Source organism: Nicotiana sylvestris, chromosome 1 (genome assembly GCF_000393655.2).
Source record: "Nicotiana sylvestris chromosome 1, ASM39365v2, whole genome shotgun sequence".
Taxonomy (NCBI): Eukaryota; Viridiplantae; Streptophyta; class Magnoliopsida; order Solanales; family Solanaceae; genus Nicotiana; species Nicotiana sylvestris.
In genome coordinates this window covers 63,809,540-63,829,788 of record NC_091057.1, presented here as the reverse complement: position 1 = coordinate 63,829,788, position 20,249 = coordinate 63,809,540, and the positions used below count along the sequence as shown (strand labels likewise).

The window sequence follows — 20,249 nt, the reverse complement described above, 5'->3', positions numbered from 1 at the left end:
TTTCTTCTTTTAAATCATACAGAGAAAGGAACATGCTTTATCAGTAAAAGTAAGTTCAAATAGCCGAATGTTGAGTCATAAAAAAACTTGCAAAACGAAGCTTGTCAGCAGGCCTCTGTAATGAGGATTCTAAGGCTCCACAACTTCTTGTCATTTACAAGTTGAGTTTTCTTGTGACAGACTAAAGAGACCTCCATTTCTGATGAAGCAGATTGCTAGATGTCTTTGCTACTCATATCCATGTGCTAACTGACGTCTAAACGCGTCATAACAGGCAAACAACAAATGAAACTTCTCTAACATCGGACATGTAACTCATTTCTCTGCTCTTATTATTGCCAGTTTTCTGTTGGGAAACTGAAAATCAGTTGAATGCAGTACTTGGTTTCTGCGGTCTTTCTATCACAGAATTCATGTGAACGGGATACAAGTAGTGAGACAACAACAACCCAGTATAATCCCACTTAGTGGGGTCTGGGAGGGTAGTGTGTACGCAGACCTTACCCCTACCCTAGGGTAGAGAGACTGTTTCCAAATAGACCCCCGGCATCCTTCCCTCCAAGAACTTCCCACCATGCTCTTGGGAATACTCGAACTCACAACCTCTCGGTTGGAAGTGGGGGTTGCTTACCATCAGAGCAACCCCTCAGATATACAAGTAGTGAGAAGGTTATTAAAACTCGAAACACATTCATTGTAACCTTCACTATTACACTAATTCTTTTATGATATAATTGGCATAAGCCAAAAGTAATCTTCGGAATGCAAAGAATAGGAGAAGATACTGACTAACATTAAATGGGACCTCCTTTGGTTGTAAAACAAATCTAGTATAGTTATCGTTCTAGCAGCATTAGTAACAGCTCCGTTGTAGTCTAGTTGGTCAGGATACACGGCACGGGCCCAATACAAGCCCACAGTTCAGCTATTTTGCCCTAATTTGACTTTTTCTTTTTCTCTTTTTTAGAACTCTCAAATAATTTATATAGTGTCTGGGAAGAGAATTTTCGTCGCTTATAATGTATTCTCGATTGAATACTGATCGTCATTATTTGAAAGTTTCGTAACACTTCATATAATATACTATTAAATATTCGAAAAAGTTGTAATCGGTATAAGAGTTTCATGGCTTAATGCTCAATCTTGCATTTCTTTTGATGGCTAAATCCCCTCTTCTGCGTAACCGCCAAATATTCGCACCTAATACAGCAACCACCTAATTACTTGTGCCCATGTCTCAATTCACCTATTTACTAGAGTGCGATAAAACTCAATCCAAAATTCTTGCCATCTTTGAACAGTGAAAGTTTTATATTCAGAAAATGAGCTAATCCATCAGATTTAAGTCGGGAATCAATAAAATTAATCTTCAAATAGAAGTACAATTTTGCCATAGAGAGTCAAAGAACAGGTAAATAAATACTAAGATATACTCCCCTAGAGGACGGATCCAAAGTCTTTAAGACTCTTCTTTGTAATTGTGGCATCTTATCCCGACTAAATTACACGTAATAATCTGGGACAAATTGTGAACCCCAGAAAGCAAAGCAAAAGAATAGTTTATTATCATGGATTAATAATGTATCAGACCTGAAATTAACTTGTTAGGTTAATAGTACATTTTATTAACCGAAATTACAACGTGCAAAACTTATTGGCAATGGAGAAACAAGGTGTTTAGAACTACAAACATGCGCATAAGCAAGTCTCTAGATCTGTCCCAAGATAACGTCTCCGCCAGAAACCTTGAAATCAGAAGGAGCTTCTTCAACATTCAGAACCTTCACATTCCCATCATCCACATACGCTGACCACCTGTGTGCGCACAAACAACTATGTTCATTAATACAAACATATCCAGGATTTAGGATCTATAGCTCCCAAGTACAATTTTTACACAATATATATATATATATATATATATATATATATATGCTGGGCGTAATTTAAACTTGTTAAACTTTTGCACATTTCACACACACACACAGAGACTCACATGTTAATGTATATATACAACAACAACAATTCTGATAGACCCTTAGCCGGAGAAAGGATGAAAAGGAGTTAATGCAAATATGTATGTCAATATCTTTTTATTTTGTACACGTACACATCGTCTTAACATAAAGCAATGGATGAAACCATACCCACTTCTCCATGTCACTTCAGGGCTTAATTTAAACTAGTTAAACTTACTGCACATTTCACTGGGATTATCAATTTTTACATTGACAAATGTTGGATGTAGAAATTTTAGTTAATTAGCCATGACGAAGTAGTGAATGACAAGTGACGATCTTAAGACATTGACTCCTAACCTGTGAGATCGAGGTCCAAGCAAAGCAGCAGAGAGATCAATTGTTAAGTCCAAACTCTTGTGGAAGCTTCCATCAAAATCACCATAAAACTCAATCTGCATCAGACGAATAGTATTCAGTCAACCACACTCATCCTCATTGTTAGAGCTAGTATAAGAAGTTAAGAACTATCAAAGGTATTATCAACATCAAGGAACAGCTAAGAGACCACCTTCTGACATCTATAGTGCTATCAAATTACCATAAATTTCAAGTAGTTCAATAAATGCAACATCAACTCATAATCAGAACGGCATTTGAGTATTAAAAGTCAATAAACAAAGTGACATGTCTAAGTAACACGATCACGAGAATCTTAATCATTCATCTCTCTGACTATCTGCCATATCTCTGTCACTAATTATCACTATCCAAGCTCAGTCAATCAGAGTTAACAATAAAGTCCATAACAATTGACAATATTGGGCTTTGTCTTTTTGATCCTTCATACAGTTTATGAATTATGTCATGCTCGATCTGCCCACCTAATAGATTTCCAGCTCCATGGAGCAAATTTAAGCTTCAGTTGGGATATATTAGAATATGGTCAGAGACAAACTTTGAGTTGTTGAATTATATTAGCATATCGTCAGAGTCAATATCATTGAACATGTAGAGGAATGCTAGTCTTATTTCCTTCCTTTAGCTGAGGCTGCACTGCTCCTGTCAATCAGATATGCTTAATTTTTTTTATGAGTCAACTGTCCTCCAACATTTATGTTGCTTAAAAGTAAGATTTGCTCCACATCCCTCTTTGACCAACCCCCCGCTCTACACCCCCTCATAACTGAGAATCCTGAAGACCAATTGACACACAGTTTGAAACTCGTTGAATATTGGGTCCGTCCTCTACCCTTCTCTACTTAAATACCACACTATTATTAGTCTACAGTAGGGGTCGAACTCATAACATGCGCCTATCCGATACATCACTCTCTTCTCTCTTACCACTAAACCAAAGCCCTTGGGAAAAAACGTCTTGCGATTCCAATTCTTACTAAAAGGGACAGATTAAACTTCTTCAGCTCCCTACACAAGTAACATGATCGATAAAGTTGATTTACCAAAAATTGTTTACTTATGCTGACAACTGAGTGGAAGTAAGTCCTTCAAGTCTTCCAAGGACGGCAAAAAGTTCAAGTAGTAACTAGTGAAGGTTACATTTGCTTAAAGGATATGACAGGATGACAAGGCATGGCGGAGTAACTTACAGCTTCTTTGGCTTGTAGCTTTTCTGCCCAACCATTCATAACATACGGATCATTCACAGCAACACAAATCACAGAGTCGATTCCTTTGGCCTTGAACTTATCAATGTTATTCTTGTAGCTAGGTACATGTTGCATTGAACAAACTCCAGTGTATGCACCCTGGAAATTGTAACATCTTTAGGAAGATATAAAACTAAAAAAAACAGATATTAAACAAATGGCTCGATACAAATGCTTATGCAAGAAGACCTCTTATGAGGCAATGTCCCTACCGCAATCATCAAAGAAAACATGAAGCCTTCCTTCCTTTCATCATTTCTTAGAGTCATTTTATTCAACCTTCGATCCATTTCATAGTGTCATTTTATTCAATCTTCTATTGCAGACTAGGCAAACCCTTTTGTACTATAATTCAGATCAACAACAATAACAACAACCCAGTAACTCCCACTAGTGGGGTCTGGGGAGGGTAGTGTGTACGCAAACCTTACCCCTATCCCTTGTAGAGAGGCTGTTTCCGAAAGACAGTCGGCTCATGAAGACGAAAAGAGATAATTCAGATCACATAATTGTATTAAATTTGTGCCACGTTTTATCATTCCTCCAGAAGCAAATATGTGCACCAACCAGGTGGCAATGTTAATCTAGTAGCATGCAACAATTGGGATTAACAAGATTAAACTATTTTGAATATGACTTGCATAAGTAAAAGCAGTTTTCATTTGTAGTCAGAGGAAGATAAAACACTAAACAAATGAAGCTGTTCTCTGCAGTTTAGCCATCAAATACCATCTCGATTTAGGACTTTGTATTGAAAGTACAAAAGAACAATTTATTATCTGTACTGAAAGTACAAAGAAAAGAAAAATTACCAATTTGATTACTCATTAAGATTAAATGGAGCTACATTGTCCGTGAGGATTTATATACTCCACCCAATTTGTTAGGGATTGCGACCTTTTTACCTATTAAATCCCAATGGAAAGACAACAACAACAACAACATAACCAGTATTATCCCACACCGTGGGGTCTAGGGAGGATAGTGTGTACACAGACCTTATCCCTATCTTGTGAGCAGAGGCGGACCTATAGTGGAGGTGCAGGGTCACCGGAACCCGTTAGGCTCGACAAAAATCATGCATATATAGATTTTATGTGTCCTGTATATCCATATAGGACCCCTTTAATAATTTATTTGGCCCCCCTGAAAAATAAAATCTGGAAGGCAGCAGTGATTGAGCTGCTAGTTTAAGCACCTTCCCCGAGACCTGGTTCAAGCAAAATTAGCATTTTTTTCTTTCTTCTTTTGTTTTCTTTTACATTTTTGGATTCGATGATAGTTTCTGTCCTTTAACCTTCCAGGTTTCGAAACCTTGGTCTATTACGCAAAATTGAAGGCTTCATTACGACCTAGTAAACCAGTTTTGTCAAAATGTTTTATAACAAAGTACTGATAACAATTTTTTTTTCATATTACTTACCTATATATATATATATATATGAAAAATTAACGAAGCAGTGTCAGGCAACACCGCTTCTAACATTGCTTCCTGTAGCACCAATTTTGCAAAGTAATCTTTCACTCTTTGCTTAGTGCTTTTTCTTTCTTTAAAAATTTTTGGTTGTTTATATATTGCGGATAAGTTGTCATACTTATTAATTTCTTAAAGAACTGCACAAAGAATTTTATCATTAATTATTGGCATATTTAAGGTTAGTGGTGCCCGTCGCGCTCAAATCGTGGGTCCGCCTTTGCTTGTGAGGATAAATCCCAATGGAAAGGAAGGACATTTTTTCTTTATGCATAAATTCTTACATTAGACAAACAAAATTCTCATAATTCGAAAACCCCACGTTCGCGGAAACAAATTTTTTTATGTAAGAACTACTCCTAAGCCAAGAAATGAGAATTACTAATTACCATAGTACTAATTCAAAGTCAATTGCAATATATAAGGAAAAGTGAACTTACAGGAAGGCCAAAGATTACAACTTTTTTACCCTGAACACCAAAAATATACAACATAGTCAGAACTCAAGAACCCTAAAAAAAAGTTGAAGAAATAAGAAAAGGGTAATATAAATTAAACAAAAAAAATGAAATTTTTAAAAGGGAGTTTGATTATATTTGTCATTACCTTGAAAATATCTTTGAGAGGGGTAGTAGAGAATTTAGAGGAGACACCTTCATCCCAAGATCGAGCCTTTTGTAGTGAAACATTTGGTGCAGCTACTGTAAGATCAGTACCTACAGAAACAGAAGCATAGGATCTCAGGCTTTGAACCATTGACTTTATCATTGTTGTTCTCTTCAACATTGCTGAGGCCATAGCTGGGAATTCTTCTAGTTTTGGTGAATACTGGTTTTTGCTTTGATGCTCATTTCTTGTGTTTACTTGTGATTATTATATGAGTTTTATGGACAGGGAAAAGTTGGGCCTCATTAGAAGTAATAATACAAATTAGTAAAAATTGCATTACACGCCCTGTTTGGTCGCCCCCATTTAACCTATACTTATTTTTTTTTAAACTTTTAATTTGTACCCACTTTTTAAATAACTTCAGTCCCCTTTCTCCCTCTCCTTCTCCTCCTTCGTTTTCTTTCACTTTCTTATTGCAAACAACCTCAAACGTTCACAAACTGTCTGGTAGTTACGTGAATTGACCAAAGGCAAAGGACCTGATCATTTGACTTTATTATTTCATTTCGAAACATACTTTTCAACTGCTTTTGACGCTTTGTAATAATTTAATAAGTGGATAATTTTGTTAAAAAAAAATAATATAGCGATAATACGAATAATAATTTCATATATAACAGATCTGACTTGTATGCAACATCAATTTTAATAAGGCAAGCAAGCATCATCGTTCAATTTGCAAAGGGTTGCTTCCTATGTGTTGCTGCGTTTTATCAAGTTTGATAAAGAAGAAATATTTAAGGATACCCATATTGGAACTCTCAAAAACTTCAGCTCTAGCAAAGAAGGAATATTTAAGGATACCCATATTGGAACTCTCAAAAACTTCAGCTCTAGAGCTGAAGTTTCCCAGTTACAACACAAAAACTTCAGCTCTAGAGCTGAAGTTTTTGTTTGTAACTGACGAGTTTTTGTTTTTGTAACCGGGGCTGAAGTTTTTGTTTTTGTAACTGGGGAGCTGAAGTTTTTGTTTTATAACTAGGGAACGTTTTTGTTTGTAACTGTAAAGCTGAAGTTTTTGTTTGTAACTGGCGAACTTCAGCCTTCTTAGATTTGAACTTCAGCCTGTAGAACAAGATTCAGTGGCTAGAACTTAGTTTATGTGATAGTAACAGGAAAAGTTGCAAATTTTTTTCCAGAAAATACAATATGTTTTGTTGGATAGTAACATGGAAGATATTATACTTTATTCAATTAAATACTTTATCCATTGCTTGGAGTGTTTGGTTGGGTCTATATCTGAAATTTTCTGGAGCAAACCATACCGAATATTGCTTCTAAGTAACTGTTATTGTATAAATGACCGCCAAAACTGCTAAATAAATAGCAGAGCCAAATTATCAAATATTTGTTGTATGAAGATTAATTCTCGACATTGCAGATTCTGAATAAAAAGATTTACTTTTTTATAAACAGTCCCAGAAACTTCAGCTCTAGAGCTGAAGTTTCCCGGTTACAACACAAAAACTTTAGCTTTAGAGCTGAAGTTTCCGGTTACAACACAAAAACTTCAGCTCTAGAGCTGAAGTTTCCCAGTTACAACACAAAAACTTCAGCTCTAGAGCTGAACTTCAGGCCCGACTACTAGAATGCTAAAGTTTTGCATGATTGCCTTTGCTACTTCAGCCCCGTGTGCTGAAGTTATGCGAAAAAACGGGTACGTTTGCAATTTTTTTCGCAAAGCAGGCACAAGTTAAAATGTGACACAAAAAGCGGGTATAAATACAAATGCCCCTACAAATCAATCAAAGGTAGCCCAATTTTGATGTCCACTTCATTTGATCCAAAGGTTCTTCCAAAGAAAGAGGTAGAAATGACAACAGATAGACACTCTAAAGGGCTGTATTTAATAATTAGCTAGATCTTAATTTTTCAGTTTATTTTTCAGGATAAATATATCCCGAGTTGTCCTGAATTTAAGATTTTTAGTTTAAAATTTCAGGACAAAAATAAGTATTGGCGAATCCCTAAATAGCATCCCTGAGAATGGCTATCTCTGTAGTGAACTAATATAAAGAGCAAATTATGCTATATACCTATTCTACCCAAAAATAATTATCCTCATTTACCTATTCTAAAAATAATTACAATATATACCTATACAACCAAAAGTAATTCCCCGTTAATCCTTCTTCCTATTTTGTTCTTGTTAAAGCTAATTTTTCTCCTCCTTTTTGCTTTCTTCTCTTATCATTTTCTCCGCTCTTTCTCTTTCTTTCCTTTTGCCAATATCCCTACAATTTTTCATTAGATATATGATCTATCTACCTCTCTCTCCTATCTTTATCATTTGTCCCAACAAAAAAAAAAAAAAAAAAGATCTATCAGAAAAGGACAAAAAATTTTAAGATTTCAGTTTGCTATAAATTTGTGAGGTTATGTATGCAATAACAAATTTTAATTGCTGACACTCTTTGTGTTGCAAGTTTTGGGGTTAATTATTATTTTTTGAAGATTTAATTGTGACAAACATTAATCTGCTATATGAGAACCTTGAAGCTTGAAACTTATAAATTGGGTTTGTTGAGTTTGTGGTTATTTTGATCCGATTCTGACAGGGTATGTTCGAAGTGTTAGTTGGAGGAAGTGACTATATTCTGAGTCAATTTGGAGATTTTAGAGTAGATTTTTAAATTTTGGGTTGAAATTGAGTTGAACTAGCAAAGAAAAAAGATTTGTACTGTATACCAAAATGGTATATTATATACTCTATTGGTATACAATAATTAATTCAAGAGTATATAATTAAATACAATAGTGTATTACTAATTTTTTTGAAGGAATGAACCAATCCTCTATATACCAAAATAACATATTATATACCATTTTGGTTAATTCAATAGTGGATAATTTATTGCGTTGAACTGACGAAGAATAATTTGTATTGTATACCAAAATGATATACTATATACCATTTTAGTATATAGTTCATTCCAATGATATACTATCATAGTATACTATATAATGTAACGGTATACTCTTACAATTGGGTCCTTTTAGAAATTTTTATTAACGACCGATATTATTTCAGTTTAAAAATGAATTAATATTTTTTAAACCCTTTGCGTACAATTATATACCCTGTTGGTACAGCTATATACTATACTAGTATCATATGTTACTTGGAATATTTTTTGGTTGTATTAGCTACATTTAATTGGTGCAATGTTTGATTTTTCTTTAGTTATAGGAAATTGTTCGAAGGATCCCATACAACTATATACCTTATTAGCATACGGAATGAGCAAGTTGCCTTGCGAATATTTAGCTTGCAATGCGAGCATATAATTTTCTCATACTTTTATTGCATCATTTAATGTTTTGGTACAGTAGTATAGCCGCAGATAGTTGTAGCAATATTCTAGAGCAATCATATACTCTGCTGGTATACATGTATACCATATTGGTATCATATGGCACTAGAAGTCTTTTTTGTTACTTATATTTTTATTGCCTTTTCCAATATTTTATTATCATTTCTATTCTAACTAGTATATATGGAGATTTGGTGGCTATAAATTATGTTTTCTTGCTCCATAACTGGTAGTATTATTGCTAATGGTAGAGTGTGTATTGATATTTGTAGGGAAGGAGATCAAGGTTTGCATGACAATCACATGAAATTAGAAAAGGAATAATAAATAAAGAAAACAAATAAAAATAAAAAAATAAAGAAGGAGTCAAATTTGAGTGTGAAATAAATTATGGTAAGTATAACAATAATACGATTTGGGCAAAAAAAAATGAATAAAAGAGAAAAAAGAAAAAAATAAGAAGAAAATGAGAAAAAAGAAAAGGAGAAAAAAAAAGAAAAAAAAGGAAAAAAGAAAAGAAGCATATAAATAAAAAAGAATTGGAGAAAAAGAGAAAATTCCTCACAAAAACTACTATGGGTAGGAAATATAATTAGTTTGATGGGTAGAAAAATAAATGGGTAGATAAGGATAAATAGTTTTATTTTTGTGGGTAACTGTGTCATTTCCCCTAATATAAATGGCGGAGTCGGTGTTGTGCCCCAATTTATACACCAAAAGACTGACCAAATTGCACCACTTGGCAATGAGTTTAAGTTATATCTGATGATGTAATCTCTCATCCTATTTTTCCACCAAAAGTAGTATTGGTCATTAAAGAGTGGAGGCCTATAAGTGGATTGCCTTTCCCAGTTTCCAGGTAGTGCGCTCATCTTGATCTATTCCTAAGGTGTTAGTCTCTTCAAGGATAACCTGCTCTAATACCAATTGATGTTTTATACTTCAATACCACACAAGGGGGAGGGGGGTTGAGTGTCCAATGTTTCACTTAAACTGATTATAGAAGGACTTGGTTCTTCTATGTGTTCCTTATACTACTGTTGCGGAACAATAAATAGAAAAAGTAAAGAACACAAGTATTTTTATGTGAAAAACACCCGGCTCAAAAGGTGAAAAAATCACGACCTACTACTCAGTAGGATTTTTTCCAACACTTCACTAAATCACTGAGCCAAAACAAAACTTAAGGATTACCTCTAATCCCGTTGTAGCAACCAACCTCTAACTGTTGCGACAACTCCAAGTTAACTCTAACTTGAATACTCAAAGTACCTATTACAATTGCTTCTAGATAAAGCTGAAAGGTACAATATGAAAACTCCTACTACAATTGAACTAGAATAAAAGACAAACACGAGGAACTAATTCTTCTATCTGGTTCATGTAGCTTTAGGTTTGCACACTTGAATCACACACGAACTGCTTGCAAAATTGCCTTGCTATTTTGCTCTCAATTCCCGTTTAACTTCTCCGTTTGTGCAACACCTATAAAGTGAGAACATCCTGCAATTTATAGAGTTAGTAGATGAAGAAATAACTAGAGTTCTAATGCTACTCTTCCTTGGTGGAAGAGTTCTAGTTGATTTCAACTTCTAACTCCTTCCTTATCTTGGATAGTGTTCTCTTTGATTAAGGTGTCCTTCTCCATATCACATATGCAACATTTTCGATCAGGAGATATCAAATATACCAAGTTAAGCTTATCTCCTTCATGTGCATCCCCCATGCTCGAATCTGCCCGTTTCTATACACACATGGGATGGACTTGGAGGGATGGTCCTGATTCATGCCTGAGTTCCTTTGTCAGTCTTCAAAACTAACCTTTACTTGGGCCAATAGGACCGCTGCAAGAAGGGATTCAAACATTTTGAGGGTTGTAATTTGCTACTATAAGTATGGCTGTTGGAATATCTTCAAAGGGGACGGTACCATCAAGAATTTCCGCGACAACCATGGAATGACCACATAGCTTTTCACCACCCAAAAAGAACGACTTTCATCCCGGAGAGGCTTGCACAACCAGGAAATGTCGTTGGAATGGGTACACTTCTTTTGCAATTTGACCGACAACAAGGTCCATTGGATGTTTGAATGGTTCCCTACTAGCGAGTTCATCATCAGGTCAAGAGATGTTCCTCATCTAATGCTAATTGGATTAAAGGGTATTTATCCTTATGCCCCTATCAGAGTCATGAGGCAAGCTAGGAGGAAACAAGTTATACACCGAGTTTCCAAGATGGTTCACTAAAAAGTATATATCAAAGGTGATGCTATTCCATTCAAGTACGAGTCACAACACATGTAGCGTCTAAAGGTCATGGTGGAAAAGGATACCATTGAGCCAGATCGATACCATGCTGGCCGTGCGCACTTTTATCCATCATGGTTGGTCGATGACATAACAGGAGAAATCAAGCCAGGATTTGATTTGGGAATTAGGGTCATAGACGACACTGCCGAGGCCCAAGTCAAATATAGGAGGTTACGTAAAAGGAGTTTTGAATCTGAGGCCAGACATTTGGAACAACACAAAGCGGACATGGAAGCAAACAATGAATGGAGAGAAATCTCTACTAAATCAACAAAGAGGTTAAAGTATTTAGAGCAGGGATTGATGGAGCTGGAAGGGAAGATAAGAAATAGAGTTACAGGCTGTCAAAACATGGATGGAAACAAAGGAGGTCTCCTAGCAAGGGCGTATCTGCTGCTGGACATGCGCGACCTGGGGAACTTGATCGATGGAGCAAAGAAGGACAAGCATGGAGAAGGTCCTTCTGGGACCAAATAGATTAGAAATTATGTTTTACTTGCTTTCCAGACTCGTTTAGGCTTCGGTTGTAATAAGGCACATGCCATTAGTGACTCTTTATCATTATTGTCATTTTAATAAAGATTCAGTTTATTTTTTCATACTAATGAACTGATGCAGTTATTGGCATCAATTTTCTCCAAATATATATATCTCTTAGGCCTACCTCGGGCACAATGAGGTCCCTAAATTAGGACGTGAATTTATAATTCCGCGATATGTGTTTAAAAACTGCAAACAGCCTTTTAATACTCCTCACTGACTTGTTTATCTTTTGTTTTTTCTTTTTCTTTATTTGCTTATTCCCATCCCCTAAGGTTTGTTCGTTCATACTAGCATCATTAGCATATCATACCAGATCAAGAGGTCCTCTACTTCTTCCTCCTCCAAACGATCCTAAAAGCAAAGGGAAGGCCAAAATGGATGATACAAGCAATATTAGGAAAGGCAATGCCACACATGAAGATAATGTCAAAACTTCAGATGGTTGAAGCACTCCAGCACCAAATGACTTGGTTTTACGGTTGGAACAAAAGATATTGGAGTTACAAGGGGAACTCGAGTAGGTCTGTAACTTGGAAAACCTCTCCCTCGCCTTGAACATCCCCGACATCAACCAACAAAACGCCAAAAACCCAATACCTCCCCAAAATACACCAAACCAGCATCCATAAAATCCTCACGCACCTTACCAATATGCCACACCGCCTCAAAATTCCAATCTTCCACCAGTATTGACTCCTCTACAACATCATCATCAGCCAACTCAGTATCCACAAATCACAACCTATTATACTCCTCATAATGCACCACAACCTAACCCCAATCCTCAAAAATCAACCAATGATCACCACTATACCCAAATCCTTAGAGTCCATCAAAGCAACCCCATATATGTGGAAACCTTTCCCCATACTCCTCCACAAACCTTATACATACCCGAGTCCACGGAGAAGGACCTGTTCATCAAGAATATGGCAGAGGAATTTAAGAAGCTCACAAGTCGAGTCCAAGGTATCGAATGGGGTAAAGGCATTGAGGGATTGAATTATGAGGATCTGTGCATTCAGCCGGACGTAGAACTGCCAGAGGGTTACAAACCTCCCAAGTTCGAGATGTTTGACGGAATAGATGACCCAAAGGTGCATATAAGGACATACTGTGACAAGCTCGTAGGAGTTGGAAAGGATGAAAGGATTCGCATGAAATTTTTCATGAGGAGCCTCAGTGGAGACACCCTATCTTGGTATATCAGTCAAAATCCAAAGAAGTGTGTTAGTTGGGTAAGCATGGCATCAGATTTCATGGATCGGTTCAGGTTTAATACAGAGAATGCACCAGATGTCTTCTATATCCAGAATCTCAAGAAAAAACTAACAGAGACTTTCCACGAGTATGCTACTCGGTGGAGATCGGAAGCCGCAAAAGTAAGGTCGGCACTAGAGGAAGACCAAATGAACAAATTCTTTGTTTGGGCCCAGGATTCACAGTACTATGAGAGGTTAATGGTTATTGAGAATCACAAATTCTCCGACATCATCAAATTGGGGGAAAGGATTGAAGAAGGAATCAAGAGCGGAATGGTATCTAATTTTGAGGCATTGCAGGCTACGAACAAAGCTTTGTAGTCTGGGGTATATCCAAAAAGAAAAAAGTAGGAGCCGTGATGGTAGCCCAAGGACCAAAATCTCCTCTCACATACCAAACCCCACCACCCACGTATCAGCCTTCACCTCCCAGATACCAACAACCCGCCACCACTTACCATACCTATAACACACAACCTGCATATTACCACTCACCACCACCAGCCCGCCAAAACTACCAGAAACCCAAACCAAATTTTAACCGTAGACCATCCAGACAATACACGCCTATTGTTGAATCTATTAATCAGCTCTATAAAAGACTAAAGGCTGTCGGTTATGTCACCCTCATTCCCGCTGTTACAATGGAAAACTCTTCCCAGTGGGTTAATCCGAACAATACATGTGCCTATCACTCGGGCATGAAGGGACACACCATCGATAAATGTCACACTTTGAAGGATAAGATCCAGACACTAATTGACACCAAGGTTATACAAGCAAAAGAGGCTGCACCTAATGTCCGTAATAATCCTCTCCCGAATCACATGGGCGAGGGGGTAAATGTGTAGAAACTGATGAAGAATGGGATCCAGAAGGATCAATTGGACTTATTTGTGAAGGGGGTGAACCATAATACCTCCAATCACTCTCACACCTATTATAGTGCAAATTCAGTCACCAATTGAGGTTGAAATGGCCACGCCAACTCCATTTGAAGTTAAAACAACAACGCACACAGCCGCACCGGCTTCATTTTAGGTAGAAGTGACCACACTCTTCACTGTGACGGTAGCACCCACACCGTCCTTTAATTCCAATGCTATACCATGGGACTATGCTACAAAGGCAAGAATAAAAGGAAAAGGGAAAATAGAAGAAACAGGTGTCGCACAAGGCATGACCAGGACCAGTAAGGTTTACACACCTGAGCATTTGGGAGGAAAAAGTAAAGAAGCCGCCCAAAGCAGCCTGTCATTGAAACAGGCCCGAATGATCTTTGGAGGAAGGTGCAAACAAGAGAATATTCTGTGGTGGATCATCTAAACAATACCCCAGCTTAGATATCCATTTTATCACTACTACAGAATTCTGAGTCGCATAGGAATGCATTAATGAAAGTGTTGAATGAATCTTACGTACCCAACAACATCACCAGTGGAGAGATGGCCAACATGGTAGGACAAGTACTAGAAAACCACAAGATCACCTTTCACGAAGATGAGTTGCCACTAGAAGGGTTGATTCATAACAGGGAACTTCACATCACAGTACAATTTGAAAACAAATTCATCGCCAGGGTCCTGATAGATGGGGGTTCTTAACCACTTTGAAAAGGTTAGGTAAGGATTTCCATGAGATATGAGCAGGGATCATGAATGTGAAAGCATTTGATGGGTCTCAAAGGGCCATAATTGGAGAAAGCAGCCTTTTTTTGCAGATGGGCCCGACTTGGGTTGACGTTGAATTTCAAGTATTGGACATATCCGCCACATACAATCTATTATTAGGACGACCTTGGATACATGCTGCTGGAGCCGTAGCTTCTACGCTACACCAGGCCGTGAAGTTCGAATGGAACCATCAGGAAATGATCATTCATGGAGATAGAAATTATCCTATTTACACCAATCAAACCGTTCCAATTGTAAAGAATAGAAGGAAGTGGGGTGGGGAGACGTACCATCGCATTGAGCTCATCAATACAATCGAGAAAGACAAGTGGTGTAGTAATAAGATTGAAAGCATACTGTTATGCATAGGGTATGAACCCGGTAAAGGTCTCGGCAAGAATCTTTAGGGTATCACTAAGCCAATACAACCAAAATGTCACGTAACAACTTTTGGACTTGGATACCAGTATACCTGGCAGGAGTATGATGATTGGTCCCCGCCATGGCGTGGTCCCTATTACCCTCTTGAACAGCCAATACTGCATCTGCATAAGACATTTCAACAGACTGATGTGATATGAGGGTCTGAAGAAGATGAGGCTTTAGTTGGCCTAAGGAATCTATTTCTAGACGATGAATACATGGACTGCAATGCAATAGTTGAGGAGGAAGAGCAGGAAGACCTTACAATCCAGACCGCGGGAAAGGGAGTTGTTCTCAATAATTGGACCGCTGCACCATCTCGGGCCCGTCGAGTTCTTGGGTAGCCTGACAATTAGCATGATCTATTTAAAAAAAAAAGCAATTTTAAGCATTTAAGACATTTTCAGTATTTTGTTTAGATGCATTTTGTTTTGAAATAATTGCTCGAGTTATCGGGCCGTACTTGTTCTCAAGTTATTTAATACATTGCTATTTTAGTATTTATTGTTATCTTTTACATTTTTCTCTCTACAACAGTATTATTACTTATCCTGATGAACCAACAACTATAACATGTAATGAGACAATGCAACATAAGGATAGTGACTCAGAAGAGATAGACGGAGAGGATGTGATACCTGAGGAAATTTTCAGAGAAGTTGAGAATTTTGAGAATAAGCCTAAGTCCAACCTGGACGAAACTGAGATAGTCAACTTGGGAGATTCCGAAACAACCAAAGAAACCCGCATAATATCCACTTGTCACCATCAGAAAAAGAAGAATACACCCATTTCCTGAAGGAGTATGAGGACATTTTCGTATGGTCTTAAGATGATATTACTGGTTTGAGCACGTCTATAGTGGATCATAAACTACCTACCAATCTGATATGTCCGCCTGTGAAATAAGAACTCAAAAAGTTCAAACCTGATATGAGTATGAAAATAAAAGAGGAAGTCACCAAGAAGATCAAAGCTAAGGTTGTCAGAGTGGTTGAATACCCTACTTGGTTGGCCAACATCGTGCCAGTTCCGAAGAAGGATGGGAAGGTCAAAGTATGTGTCGACTATCGAGATTTAAACAAAGCAAGCCCCAAAGATGATTTCCTATTACCCAATATACACATACTAATTGAAAACTATGCCAAACACGAACTCCAATCCTTTGGATTGCTTCGCGGATACCATCAGATTTGGATGGATGAGGAAGATGCTAAGAAAACAACCTTTATCACTCCGTGGGGGATGTATTGATATAAAATGATGTTGTTTGGCCTGAAAAATGCTGGAGAAACTTATATGAGAGCCATGATGACCATTTTCCATGACATGATTCACAAACAAATAGAGGTGTGCGTGGATGACGTCATCATCAAATCCAGAAGAAGCGCAGATCATATAGCAGATTTAAGGAAATTCTTTAATCGGCTTCGAAGGTACAATCTGAAACTGAATCCAGCAAAGTGTGCCTTCGGAGTCCCTGCTGGAAAACTGCTAGGTTTCATCGTCAGTCGTCGGAGGATTGAATTGGACCCTTTAAAGATCAAAGCCATACAATATTTGCCACCTCCGAAGAGAAAGAAAGATGTGATGTGCTTCTTGGGGTGTCTCAATTACATCAGCCGATTCATAGCACAGTCGACCGTGATCTGTGAGCCAATTTTCAAAATGTTGGAGAAAGATGCTACAACAAAATAGACTGAATAATGTCAGAAATCCTTTGGCAGAATCAAGGAATACCAATCCACACCACCAGTCTTGGTCCCGCCGGAACCTGGTAGACCTTTGCTACTCTATTTGTCCATACTAGATGGAGCTTTCAGTTGTGTTTTGGGACAACATGACGAGATGGGAAAAAAAAGAACATGCCATATATTACTTGAGTAAGAAGTTCACGCCCTACGAAGCACGGTATTCTCGGCTGGAACGCACTTCCTGTGCTCTAACGTGGATAGCTTAGAAATTGAGGCACTACTTCTGTGCATACACTACATATCTCATATCAAGGATGGATCCCCTGAAATACATCTTTCAGAAACCAATGCCTACAGGGAAACTAGCAAAATGGTAGATATTGTCGAGTGAGTTTGATATCGTCTATGTGACTTAGAAGGCGGTCAAAGGAAATGCTTTAGCAGATCACCTCGCAGAAAATCTTGTGAGAGGGGAGTACGAACCATTGAAAAGGTATTTTCCCGATGAATAAGTGTCATTTGCAGGAGAAGATATTACGAAGCCTACGACGGTTGGAGAATGTTCTTTGATGGAGATGCAAATTTCAAAGGAGTGGGTATTGGAGCAGTTTTGGTATCAGAGACAGGTCAACATTATCTGGTATCCGCAAAGCTCAAGTTTCTGTGCACCAACAATATGGCAGAATATGAGGCTTGCATCATGGGGCTCAATTTGGCCATCGACATGAATATATATGAGTTATTGGTAATTGGTGATTCAGATCTTCTAGTACATCAGGTTCTAGGAGAATGGGCTACCAAGAATACCAAAATATTGACATATCTGTATCACGTACAAGAGTTGATGAAAAGATTCATAAAGATAGAAAACAAACATGCTCCGAGAATCCAGAATGAGTTCGCAGATGCACTAGCCACTTTGTCCTCCATGATACAATATCCGGACAAGAATTTCATCGATCCTATTCCAGTAAGAATCCATAATCAACCAGCTTATTGCGCTCATGTTGAAGAAGAAACAGATGGGAATCCATGGTACCATGATATCAAGGAATACTTGGCAAAAGGAGAATACCCGGAGCATGCAAACCATACTCAGAAATGCACGCTCCAGAGATTGTCCAATCATTTCTTCCAAAGTGGAGGAATTCTATATAGAAGGACTCTAGACCTAGGGTTATTACGGTGTGTTGACGCCAAAAAAGCTTCTAGACTGCTCGAGGAGATACACTTTGGAACTTGCGGACCGCACATAAATGGTTTCGTTCTACCCAATAAGATATTAAGAGCGGGATACTTTTGGATGACTATGGAAACAGACTGCATCAAGTATGTCCAAAAGTGTGACCATTGTTAGGTATATGCAGATATGATACGGGTACCACCAAATGAACTCAATGCAACAAGTGCACCTTGGCCTTTCACCGCCTGGGGAATGGATGTCATCGGTCCAATCGAGCTCATCGCTTCAAACGGGCACAGGTTCATTTTAGTGGCCATAGAATACTTCACAAAATGGGTTGAGGCTGCATTTTACAAGGCTGTAACCAAGGAAGGCATCGCAAATTTTGTCACAAATCATATTATTTGCCGATTCGGTATACCAGAGTCCATCATCACCGACAATTCCACCAATCTCAACAACAATTTAATGAATGCTATGTGTGAAACCTTCAAGATCAAGAATATGAACTCCATATCCTACAGACCTCAAATGAATGGAGCCGTGGAGGCTGCCAATAAGAATGTCAAGAAAATTCTAAGGAAAATGGTAGACAACCACCAGCAATGGCACGAGAAATTACCATTCGACTTATTGGGATATCGTACTACAGTCCACGCATCAACCGGAGCAACTCCCTACATGCTAGTTTATGGTACTGAAGCTGTCATTCCCGCAAAAGTCGAAATTCCTTCTTTGGGAATTATACATGAAACAGAACTCAGTGATGCAGAATGGATAAGGAGTCACTATGAACAATTGGCTCTTATCGATAGGAAAAGAATGAATGTAGTATGTCATGGTCAACTTTATCATAACAGAATGTCCAGAGCTTTCAACAAAAGGGTCAAACCTAGACAGTTCACACCGGGGCAGCTGGTGTTGAAACGAATCTTCCTACATCAAGAAGAATCCAAAGGAAAGTTTTCACCCAATTGGAAAGGGCCCTACATGGTTACAAGGTACTAACAGGAGGAGCACTCATACTTGCAGAAATGGATGGAGAAGTCTGGCCAAAGCCTATCAATTCGGACGCAGTCAAAAGATACTATATTTAAATTTTTTCATTTGATGTAACTGAACTATGCTTGACCTGATTCCCATTTAAGAGGAGATACGTAGGCAGCCCTATAGGTGCGGTCACATCTCAATAAAATTTTCATTTTTCCCACAACGAGAAACTGGGGCAGAATTTTGAGGACCACCCTCAAAATTTCGGAGCAAGTCTAGCCGAAGTCATCATATGTAAGACAGGCAGAGAATCGGTTAAGTAACTGGGGTAGGATTCTCAAAATTCTGGAGCAAATCCAACAAACTTCGTCACATGCATAATGACTAAAGAATCACTTACTAAAATGGGGCAGAATTTTGAGGAGGACCCTCAAAATTCTAATGCAAAGAAGTCGCAATGTCTCTAAAGTATCGCAGTCATTGGTTCATTTAATTTACTCGATATCATAACCTACTATGTTTTAAAATAGATATGTTTATCAAATGCATGCATACTTTTCGAAAACTTTATTTCTATGACAGCCAGATGTTACCCAGGGTAACTCAAACAGGATGTCCAGAGCAAATCAAAGCAAAACAAGCAGGAAAAGGCATGAATCAACCTTCCCAGCAAAACTCACGATTTTTTTTTGATGTAGACACAATGAACATGACAGAAGCATTCGCAAGTATACACGTACCAAAATCACTATCTTCATAATGGAAAGGCTACCAAACGCAAATATGTTTCCAGATAAGAAAATACTCTACCACTACTTATTATCTGTTCACTGCATGAGGCTAAGCCTTGCCTCCTCAATTACATAAGGCTAAGCATTGCGTTCTCTTGCATCAAGACTAAGCATTGTCTCCTCATTTTGCATGAGGCTAAACCCTGCCTCCCTAATTGTATAAGGCAAAGCACTGACTTCCATTGTATGAGACTAAGCATTGTCTCCTCTTCTTGCATGAGGCTAAGCGCTGCCTCCCTAATTGCATAAGGCTAAGCACCCCTTCCATTGCATGAGACTAAGTGTTGTATCCTC

General features: G+C 37.9%; 2 protein-coding genes across 2 annotated transcripts; one reads left to right on the top strand and one right to left on the bottom strand.

Annotated features, from left to right (window-relative positions):
* Positions 1-1,542: 1,542 nt before the first annotated feature.
* On the bottom strand, positions 1,543-5,989 carry LOC104217752 (peroxiredoxin-2F, mitochondrial). The gene is made up of 5 exons (XM_009768065.2): positions 5,709-5,989; positions 5,543-5,572; positions 3,569-3,727; positions 2,319-2,413; positions 1,543-1,815 (listed from the first exon to the last, which is right to left on the bottom strand). The coding sequence occupies exons 1-5, from the start codon at positions 5,898-5,900 to the stop codon at positions 1,710-1,712; spliced, it is 582 nt and encodes a 193-aa protein (XP_009766367.1). The 5' UTR covers positions 5,901-5,989; the 3' UTR covers positions 1,543-1,709.
* A 6,879-nt stretch (positions 5,990-12,868) lies between these two features.
* On the top strand, positions 12,869-13,522 carry LOC138870660 (uncharacterized). The gene has a single exon (XM_070148490.1). The coding sequence runs from the start codon at positions 12,869-12,871 to the stop codon at positions 13,520-13,522; it is 654 nt and encodes a 217-aa protein (XP_070004591.1).
* The last annotated feature ends 6,727 nt before the right edge of the window (positions 13,523-20,249 follow it).